The following is an 11,449-nucleotide window of genomic DNA, read 5'->3' on the forward strand; positions in this document are numbered from 1 at the left end:
ATGCCAATGAAACGCAAAAGTGAGAGTTCAGCCAGAAATGGAGTGTTTCTTATTCACTCTCTGACGAAGACTTTGTGCAGCTCACCTGAGGAAAAGCGCACAGACTTTAACGGACAGACACATTTTCATCAGCAGGAAGATTCCGGGATTAAATCAGGTAATGAAACACTCATTTTCGATTGCTTCTGGAAGCTCAGGTCATTAAAGCTGAAGTGTCACTGTTTTATAATTATATCCTTCTGAAGTCTTCATCATCATCATCTCCTGTTTTCTTGAATTAATCTTCACTCAAAGTCTTTAAATCTGAACGTTTTGTTTACATTTCAAACCAGCGCAGGTAAAAATAAATTAAAATGAGTGACACAAACTGACCACATAGTGGTGCTACAACAAAAAGATGTCATTCATTTTTCGCACAACCGTTTTGGGCCCCACACATGAGAATAAGGATGATGATGAAGACACACAAACAGGAGGGAAGATGCGAGTAGGACATGACTTTAGTGAGAGGAATCAGTGAGGGGAAAAAAAGAGTTAATGAGTGAAATAAAGTCAGTCAGAATTGTGGTGTTGTTCTTTATATTTATCCTGCAAAATTGAATTAAAAAAATTACTTTTCAAAATGCAGTTACAGTATTTCTTTGAATAGTTGTTATATATATATATATATATATATATATATATATATATATATATATATATATATATATATTTATCCTCTTATTAATCATAAGTCTTTTAGTTTACTGTGTGGGCAGACCAGTGAACAATCTAAGTGATAAAAGAAAGCTCAAATCAATCACAAACTCCTCAAAGCAGATGTTTCAATGAACTAGTTAAGCTGCAGATCTTGGCACTGCTTGAGGCACTTGGTGGTTGCTGGAGTCACTGGAAACACTGGAAACACTGGAAACACTGCAACAGAAATACATGACATCCAAGACGGGTAAGGGAATATCAGTAAAGTGCAGAACTAATCCAAGAAGAAGAAAGTATTAGTGGGAGTCATTTTGAAAGTAAACCTCGTGTGAGCTATGTATTATATGTATCTGTTTGTTTTCTCAGAAGCAGAGGACAGTAATGAGACGCCGTCCTCTGAGGAAGACCAGGACCTGGTGGACCTGAACTCGGACTTGACCATCAAACAGAGCATCTTGTCCTCCAGGAAGACCATCAGTCAGATCATCAAGGACAAAAAGAAACAGACACAACTCACTCTGCAGTGGTAAGAGCTGAGAGTAGAGAGTAGAGTGATATCCATATAGACAGCAATATCCATATTGACAGGTGTGTGTGGGGTCACATTTAACGTCCCCACAGCATTGTTTTGCATCGCAGATTCTTTCCTTCCTCCAACCCACAAGATGCTAGAGGGCGAAAACATGAATGAGAGAAATGTAAAAACTGCTGTTATGAAATAACTTTTGGATACATGGTGACATAAACACTTTAGATAAACCCTGCAGGTCACTCGTTAACGCTTATATTTGACGAATATATTTCCAAGACTGATACAGTCGCAAAATGATTCCGTGGTATGCAAAATAAAGGATATTTTTTAACTCGCTCCCCGAGTTACTGATTCTTAAAGATAGCAAATATTTGCAACTGTAAGTGACTTCTTCCTCCTCTTTTAAACCGTAAACGATTGTTGTGCAACTTGACGATTATTTTCGACACCTTTCCAAAGCTGTATTTCCGTCTCTTCAAAGGCTTCTTTTAAATAAAAGCTTAAAATGTACTGTTATCGCTCTGCCTTCCCTGATTTCACCCAATTCTAGTTTCTATTCAGTATAATAGGTGTGACTATTGTAATGTGTGTATTGGTCTTTTAGAACTTTTGCTCTTATGTAAAGCACTTTTCCATTTTGTTTGTTTGTCTTCTAAAATGTAAAAGTAAATCTGTCCATTAGTTTTATCTTTGATTGGTATTTGCATTTCCTGTATTGATGTTTTTCTCACTGATGTGTCTCAACAGGCTGGAGGAGAATTATATTGTGTGTGAAGGAGTGTGTCTGCCTCGATGCATCCTCTATGCTCACTACCTGGACTTCTGCAGGAAGGAGAAACTAGAGCCGGCCTGTGCTGCTACATTTGGAAAGGTGTGTGTGTGTGTGTGTGTGTGTGTTTGTGTTTGTGTAATTTAAGTCAGAAAATATGAAAAAGGTATCTATTTGCAGATTTAATTGACTTCTTTATATCCATTTTGTCCTCGCCAGTTAAGGGTACAGTGCTTTTAGTTATTCGCATGAATTTATTTCAAGAAGTCTTAAAATGTCATCCAAAGCTTATACTTTGTATTTTTTATGTAATGTAAATATCACATATTGTTCATTACGGTACTCTATATTCCTAATGCTTATCCATTGGCAATGATATGATGACTGATTGATCAACCAAGAACTTAATAAAACCATTTTTTCTCATCAGACAATTCGACAGAAGTTTCCTCTTTTAACAACAAGAAGACTGGGCACCAGAGGACACTCCAAGTAAACGCCACAAAAAATTAAATCCTGCCCTCGTTCTCCTATTTTTAATTTTTGCAAAGAAATTGTCACGTAAGCTCCAAAATGTTGTCGTATTTATTGGATGTTAATATCTTTACACATACAGATATCATTACTATGGAATTGGCATCAAAGAGAGCAGCGCTTACTATCACTCGGTGTATTCTGGAAAAGGTTTGACAAGGTAACGAAACACTTGACATGATTTATTCTAGCATATTATACGGTAACTCCTTGTTTTTGTGGCCAGCATTAGTGCACAATTTTATTGATCTGTTATGTCTTTGCAGATGATGTTTTGTTCCTTTATGCATTTATATTTTAAAATATCAAATCTGTTTCTCTTTGATCACAGATTTTCAGGGAGCAAGCTGAAGAATGAGGTTAGTTAGAAAATACAGTTGCATCTTTAACCACACCCAGTGGTGATGTCACAGAGTCCTATGGTACTACATCACTGCTTCTGACAACACCGCATCATGTAATAATAGACAAGATGTAATACATGTTTACTTCATTATGTAATAACAGCGACATTTTTATTATAATCTGCCACATTTTGTAATAAACAGCATTTTGTACTAAATAAACACCAATGCATTTTGTACTAAATTGTTACATATTGCAGTGGTGATAAAAAAATGTTTTAATAAATTGTTTTTATAAATACATGAATTCTTTAGTAACCAACCAAAATTGCTGTCTTCATTCATACATTTGCCATAACGTTTGTTTTTGCATTCAAGCTTGAATCATACCGACTCAAAATTCATTAAAGAAAAAATACAAGTAGTTCATTAGACAAGTAGATTATCTTTCATTCACCACATCAAGATGAAAACATCTATTTTAGTTCTGACATAATATGATTGGAGTTTCATAAAAATTGCAACTCTTGCATTTTTTGTAATAACCATTGCAATATATGATCGTTTATTCAAAAATGTAGTCAATATTGCATTCAAGCTTCATAAAATGCTGGTGTTATCACGTCATGAAGAGAAAATGTATGGCATATTATCGAGTGTAATGAGTTTTTATAACATAGTGCGTTATTAAACTGCAGTTAGGTCATTGGAGGTTAGCAAAAACTACATTTTCAGAGTGTGATAAGTTACTCTTTAAATAAAGTCAATAGAGTTAAGATCAACTAAAGGAAAATGGGTTCTCTTTGTTTGTTTTTTCAGGGAGGTTTCACCAGGAAATATTCTTTGAGCTCTAAAACTGGGACATTGCTCCCAGACTTCCCCAACGCTCAGCATCTTCTGCTGCAGGGAAACATCTCCAGAGAAAAGGTTAGTGAAACATATTGATGAATTGATGAATAGAGAAATCACTGCTCAGCACAAAGGCTTGACGGTGTGTATCGACCTTCTAATGGGAAATAAATTATCATTTTTAAACTAATGGTATATATGAATAATATTTATTTTGACATTTTAAAATGCGACATGGTACAGATGTATTACCTCTTAACAATATCCCATTACCAGCAGTTATTGAATGGGCTGGCTGTCAGCATTATAATTTGTTTGTGAATTAAGTTAACGTCAGATCTTCACTCGCTCCTCGCAGGTCGACACGCTGATCATGATGTATAAAACACACTGCCAGTGCATCCTGGACAACGCCATTAACGTCAGCTTTGAGGAGGTGATTATTACGGTCAAACCAAGAGCTTTTTATTGTTTTCATACTACCGAAGAGAGTAAAAACCAGCACAACCATCCACGCAAACTAGATATAACTCTTGACATGCTTTGTTTCAGATCCAGAATTTTCTGCTCCATTTCTGGCAGGGAATGCCCGACCACCTGCTGCCACTGCTGGAGAACCCCGTTATAGTCGACATCTTCTGCGTCTGTGACTCCATCCTCTATAAGGTTGTTATGAAATACTTGATTTGTATATTTCTACAGAATGACAGCCAGAGTGCCCAGACCTTTATATCGTAAAGTTAATGGGAACACTTTTTCAGTTCATCGCATGGCATCTCATAGTTAATAGTGAAGTATGATAATAATAGCGCATGTTTTCATGCAGGCTGCCCTAGTAGTTGAAGACACATTCTTGTAAGTGTAAAGTCTCTTTTAAGCAAGAAAAACTTGAATTCCTGCCAGTAACTTATGTAACCTCCTTGTAATGTATAGTTAAAGAGAGTATCACCCTGCACAATATAATTACAATAGTATAGCTGATGATGTACTGCTGCCTTGCAGCTTGTCTTTTAATATGGATAAAAATAAATAAACTTGGCAATCCTGTCCTCTCTCTCTGATTCACTGATAAGATGAACATCTGGATTAACAGTGTGTACCTTTTCTTATTTTGTAAGGTTTTAACAGATGTTCTGATTCCTGCCACAATGCAGGAAATGCCTGAAAGGTTAGTCACTTTATCCTCATGTGTTATTGTCACGAGTTGTGATGTTCACGCGATACACAAACAAAACTGAGACAATCTGAGGCTCTTAGTGACACCGGTGGTATCCATGTTGGTGTTGCTAAGTATGTTTCCCATAGAAATCTGACTAACAGAAAGATTTAGTCCAGTTGGTGATGCCTGGATCTCAATGTTTGATTTTTGACCATCATTCCCATCAGATATAGCATACATATTGACTCTCTTTCTTTACTGTAGAGACGAGGATGCAGGTTTTAAACAAGTCTAGTGTAACCCAAACGCCGTTATTTGGAACTACAATGAAGTATGAAGATATTTAAAGCAAATCTTCATGCTGAATGATTTATTAATGAATTTTGTTCATCAGTCTTTTGGCAGATATCCGCAACTTTGCCAAACACTGGGAGCACTGGCTAGCCTCCTCCCTGGAGAACCTCCCAGAATGCCTTGCAGCCAAGAAGCTCCCCATAGCGCGCCACTTTGTTTCCTCCCTGAAGAGACAGACGTCGTTCTTACACCTGGCACAGGTACGTTTACTGAAGAGCAGATTACGGTAAACACTAATGTCTCAAAAATAAACACAACATGGATATCTGAGTTCTTTTTTCCCTTCTTCTTCAGATAGCCCGTCCGGCGCTGTTCGACCAGGCAGTCGTGAGCAGCATGGTGTTGGATATCGATGATGTGGATCTCAGCAGCATCAGCTCGCAGCCTCTGCTCAGCATCAGCTCTACCGGAGACCAGGACACGGACATCTACTCTGAGTGTAAGAAAAAGGTGCTGGGAGAAGTCCTGCATTCAAAAGTTCACTCATGGAAAAGTACAAAAGTATTAGCATCTAAATATACTTAAGTACCACAATTAAAGGACAATGCAGAATTATATAGAAAACACTACTTTTATGTCTCAATCCATAATGATACACCAAAAAAGGGAGATTTTTTACAACCAGCAGCTTTTTCTGTTGCTCTAATATACAAATGAGACTCTGTTGTATTAATAATGAAGCAATTTGTCTCTTCCTGTTATCTTTTCTCTCTCTTTTTCCCCAGATGACTCCATCACTGTCTTTCAGGAGCTAAAGGAGCTGCTGAGAAAGAACGCCACAGTAGAGTCCTTCATCGAGTGGCTGGACTCTGTCGTGGAGCATAAAGTCATCAAGGTAACAGCTGTTCCGCCCGGTGAGCTGTGTGGACTCGTCTTTGTCCTGCAAAGGGTCCTGTTGTGCAACCTTGTCTTTTCTGTCTTCCCCGTCTCTGATCAGCCCGGTAAGCAGAGCGGTCGGTCAGTGAAGAAGCGAGCTCAGGATTTCCTCCTCAGATGGAGTTTCTTCGGTGCCAGAGTGATGCACAACCTCACGCTCAACAACGCCTCCAGCTTTGGTAAGAACATAAAAAAAAGTTACATATTATTAACTTTTTTATTGAAATTAGGGTACATTTCATTGAGAGAGATGCTCTCTCTCACAGGAACACCACGGTCACACTCCCACAGTTATACACCTCTAAGCAGTGGTGGTAAAAGAAGTCCTCGGATCTTTTACTTAATTAAAAGTAGCAATTAAACTCGAAAGTCCTGCACACAAAATGTTATTTAAGTAAAATAACAAAACTGTTAGTCCCATTCAAAAAGTAATATGATTATACATGACCATCAATGAGAAGACTGGTGAGATCAAATGTATTCTTTATATTTCATCTTGTTTGCCATCAGGTCAGATTCGGTGAACAAACGTAGAACAAACAGAGCTAAAACTGATTTATCAGTTATGGGAAATGTGGTTTCACTGGTGCTAACAAAGTTGTCAGTCAGGCAACATTAAAAAACAATTTGTAAAAGCTACGTATATGGACATAATGACAACATGGTGATTACTGTTTGTGAAATTAATAACTGTCACTCAGCTAATTAATTTTTGTGTTCCTTTCTTCTCCATAATTTAGTCTACACACACACACACACACACACACACACACACACACACACACACACGCACACACACACATGTGTGAGAGGCTAACACAGTCCAAGCCAGCTCAGAGCAGATTGCTACAATAGCGCTATAAATTGTAATGGCCAGGCTCGCCTTGATTAAACAAAGTCTTATCTGCAGGTCGCGTGCTCTCTGTTCAAACACATGCACACACACAGAGTACGTGGACGTGAATAAACACTAACCATTTGGTCTGAAGAGTCCCAGTGCAGCTCAAACACACACAGAAGGTTTTAAAGCTGCGAGCCAGCAGGTCAAACAAAGAGCAGCTTGATCCTAAAGGTCAAACTGTGGATGAAGAAGAAAATACCAGTCAAATTTGATACGTGGAAAAAAACCTCTCACCTGGTAATTTTAGGTGTCATTCTCTCTTTTTTTTTCATTTACATTTTGTACATTGACAGGTTCCTTCCATCTGATCAGGATGCTGTTGGACGAATACATCCTGTTGGCCCTGGAGACTCAGTTCAACAACGACAAGGAGCAGGACCTGCAGAACCTGCTGGACAAATACATGAAGAATGCAGGTATCAAGCATCAAACCAGACACTGATGTTCAGCTGCTGACATACTCAAATCTGATATATATATATATATATATATATTGTATTAAATGTCATCCCCTACAGTCAACTCAATGGATGCTACAATAATGATTAAGAAGCATCAACTGTTCAAACGGACACTGGTTTAGTGAGTTTCACCAGATGTTGTTGTTGATGATGTTATGTCAACGTTGGCACTTTCAGATGCGAGTAAAGCGGCGTTCATGGCCTCTCCTAGTTCCTGCTTCCTCGCCAATCGCAACAAAGCCACCGCTCCCATCGACCAATCAGTGAAGAATGAGTCTCTGGGAGAACACGCCTACATGTCTCTGTCCAACAATCAGCAGCAAAGTCTGGAAACAAGCGCCGTCATCTACCAGGGGACGGAGTCTGCTGGATTTACAGTGTCAGGTAAAACAGAATTAAAGCACCGTGTTATTGCTTGCTAACCACCATCAAGAAGAAGACAAAGCAAAACAAACCACAAACAAAACACTGACATATAATCACCATATAAAGTTATAGCGCTGAATAAACCGATGAATGTAAGCTGCTTGAAATGGGCACTGAAGGGTTAATTTGAGGGCCGTAACACTGAAACTATGAGCAGAAAGACGCTAAAGCGCTCCATAGAGCTGCAGAGAATATTGATTAGAGCAGGTTTAAATAAACCAATCCTGTCATGGGATCACTGTGTGTTTGCCCTCTTCACAGGTGGTCAGATGCACTACTCTCAGGTCAGCGGGCCCCTCATGACGCCTCCTATCTCTCCAGCAGCGTTAGTGCACAGAGGCTCCGTCATCAACCAAGGGCCCATGACGGGGAGACCCCTGACTACCTCTTCTTCCTCCACCTGCTCCTCCTCCTCTTCCTCCTGCCTGTCTTCTCTCAGCAACATGACGCAACCCGGTCCCTGCTCTTCATACCCGGAGACCATGTACCACTGCTTACCTCAGACCAGCTCCAGTTACTTCCCCCAAACTGGCAACTCCTCGGGCTCAAACTACCAGCCTGCCCTGAGGTCAGCTTCATTTAGTGCTGTGCATCTACAGTGTGTCCTATGACCCTGAACTGACCATTGATTTCATTATTATTTTATTGTTGGGTAATCGATAGCTCTCACTCAGCTATTATTCTACTGCCATATTTTTTATTAGAGTCTAAGTATATAAAAACAGCTCTTTCTTGTTATCTTCCTTGATTCATATTTTCATATTGTTGCAAGATGGTGATTTCAATTTTGGCATGAATTCAGTAAAATATGGTCATTAAATCGGGACCGTAGTATTATATTAAAATAAGTAAATAAGTAATTCTGTGTGATTCCCCTGATTTTGGCCCAAGAAAACAAAAATCGTAGTTTGCATACAATTTCAATATATATATTTTTGCAGGAGAGAAATATAGTGTGTGGTTTTAAGTATTGTTTTATAGGCTTTTTCCCCACTGTATGACATTTCTGAAAAAACAAACGCATGTAATGTAATCATTTTAGAATATTGATTATTAACATACGGGTAAGAGCTACCTTGAGCTTTTATTTTCAAGTCTATTAAACAGTGGTTGTTTTATTCTGTGGTACTGACAAATATGGACATGGCTACTGAGCCTTCAGGTTCCCGTCCCTCGTTGAATTTGACCGTCATATAAAAGTTGTTTTTGTTGTCTTTATTAAGTCAGAAGATTTGTTGAATCTGTGTTTCAGGCCTCAGAATCAGAGTCAGTGTCTGGCTTCGGTTCAGTCTCAGGCTTCATCCCTGGCCTACCATCTCTCTCGGTACCCCTCCTTCAACGACCAACACCTGACCAAAGACGTCCTCTACGGCCTTCATCACCCGTCTAACAGCACTAACTGCTCCCTGACGCCTTACGGCTCCGGGGTCCGACCCGCATCCAACTACGCTTCGGGGTCAAATCCAGTTCAGACTGAACAGGGACTGGATGCTCAGACAGCAGCTCAGATTCTGGACTCAGGGGAGGAGTTCGGCTTTGTGGGGTCTGGACTTAACTCTGCAGGCGGTGGGTGTCAGGGACAGACGTACTCGGCTGCAGGACACAGCGGTAAGTGGTACTAATGTGTATTATCTTTATTTTCTGGGATTTTACATGTGAAGAAAATAATGTGAAAAGACAGCGAACTAAAACTAAATAGTGGAATAGGAACGTTGCGCATTTTTTCAGGATATTTGGCCAGAAATCATGGCTTGATGACGCATGGGAGCCCTCCTAAGCCTAACTCCTCCCCCTTACTCTATATAGACATCAGTGGTTCTGCTGCTCAGTTGCCAGCTACAACCACAGCCTCCAGTTTACTAGCTGACAGTGGTGAACTGAACATCTGGCTGACCGGGACAAATCCACTCGGGCCACCACACCCGTAGGCCGGTGGGCCGTCATAACATTCATAAAGTTAATTATGCTGCGTGCAAAGTATTTTACTGATAAAAGCACTATTAACTGGGTTAAAGAAAGAAGGCCACTTCCTTTTTAAATTCTTTAGAAACCGGAGATTACTCAATCTACATTTGAGTCAACATTTTAAAGGCTTTTGTTATCGTGCATTTATTACTTGGCTTCTTTCTTCAACATGAATATGAGATATAAATGTACACTTAATTAATTACTAATTAATTTGACTGGGTAATTAAAAAACACGTTTCTAAGGTGTGACAAACTTAGAACACATATTTATTTGTGCTTTATAATTTATATTAATTGTAATCTTATTCATAACACACATACCATATAAAATGTTCATGAATGAACAAATCACTATTATTACAAAAGTAAACTATGTTTCTTTCTATGCCACACGCGGATATTGTCAGTAGTTCCCAACCTTTTTTTTCAAGTATAAAAGGTACAAATAAAGAAGGAAAGTAAGACCTCTTTTGGCTTGTGACCCCTTGAAATGAATGTCAAGGTGATTTTTTCCTTCTCTGTCTCACTTGAGAGCTTTTAAAGATGTACAGAGGTGAAAGAATACAATTTTGATTCCGACGACCTTCCCGATTTCTTTCGTGACCCTTTCTTGTGAGGACCACGGTTCTGTGCTCAAGCCAAATTGCACCAAATTGTGAACACGGTTCGTTGAAAACTGGAACTCAATGCCGGGCTTTCGTCCTGTGGCAGGTTACTACGGCAACGGCACTTACCTGGACAGCCAGCGCATGACATCACTGGTCGACCAGCACGTGTCCGTCATCAGCACCATCAGCAGCCTGCGCCCGTTCCCGTCAACGTACTCTGAAGTCCACGACCCGCTCAACATCCTGGACGAACCGGGAAGGAAAACAACGGGAGCATATTTTACTGAGGCCGACACCGGAGCAGGTCTGGTTTAAATTTATCACATTAAGAACGGCAAAAGTAAGAAAGAGGACGAGAGGACCAGATATGTCAATTCCATCTTGAATTGTTGAAAAGCAATTCAATCTCATACATTTCTGTTGATTCTTCACAGATCATTCTCACCCCTCGTCAGGATCCGCTCCCTGCATGTTCGGAGTTGCCGCTCCGTTCTCCTCCCAGGATGCATTGCTCGCTCAACAGCGCGTGCCATCATCATCAGAGGTGCAGGACCTGGTGTCTTCGCTTCCTCCCATCAATACTGTCTTCATGGGAGCAGGAGGAGTACAATGACGGCAAAAACACAAACGAGAGAAGTGCCATGTTGAGTCCAGTCCCCGTCATAGCAGCCCAGATCCAGGATGTACACGTGCACTAATGCTACGAGGCGGTTGGGATGAAATCAAGTGCAGTGCAGCAAGTGAGCCCCCAGCCAAAATCAAGCCAAGAATATCCAAACTGTAAGGTGCAGTATGAACATGGAGCCACGGCAGTCCTCCATAAAGAGATGTGCAGTGTACAGAAAGACTGAGAAAGACCTACATGTTCTGCCAAGTGTTTGTATCTGTAGCATAAACCAGTTAGAGAGGAGCAAAGGAAAGATATTTATTTGTGTGAAAATGTGGATTATACTTTAAAAAATAATAATA

General features: G+C 39.8%; 1 protein-coding gene across 1 annotated transcript; it reads left to right on the forward strand.

Moving 5' to 3' along the window:
• rfx6 (regulatory factor X, 6) lies at positions 1–11,093 on the forward strand. The gene is made up of 20 exons (XM_034527967.1): positions 1–157; positions 1,066–1,225; positions 1,979–2,102; positions 2,431–2,492; positions 2,617–2,694; positions 2,866–2,893; positions 3,698–3,805; positions 4,086–4,163; positions 4,280–4,393; positions 4,846–4,895; positions 5,281–5,440; positions 5,535–5,679; positions 5,966–6,075; positions 6,178–6,295; positions 7,311–7,433; positions 7,656–7,862; positions 8,166–8,472; positions 9,157–9,512; positions 10,584–10,784; positions 10,915–11,093. The coding sequence occupies exons 1-20, from the start codon at positions 1–3 to the stop codon at positions 11,091–11,093; spliced, it is 2,865 nt and encodes a 954-aa protein (XP_034383858.1).
• The last annotated feature ends 356 nt before the right edge of the window (positions 11,094–11,449 follow it).

Source organism: Cyclopterus lumpus, chromosome 24 (assembly GCF_009769545.1).
Source record: "Cyclopterus lumpus isolate fCycLum1 chromosome 24, fCycLum1.pri, whole genome shotgun sequence".
NCBI classification, from domain to species: domain Eukaryota; kingdom Metazoa; phylum Chordata; class Actinopteri; order Perciformes; family Cyclopteridae; genus Cyclopterus; species Cyclopterus lumpus.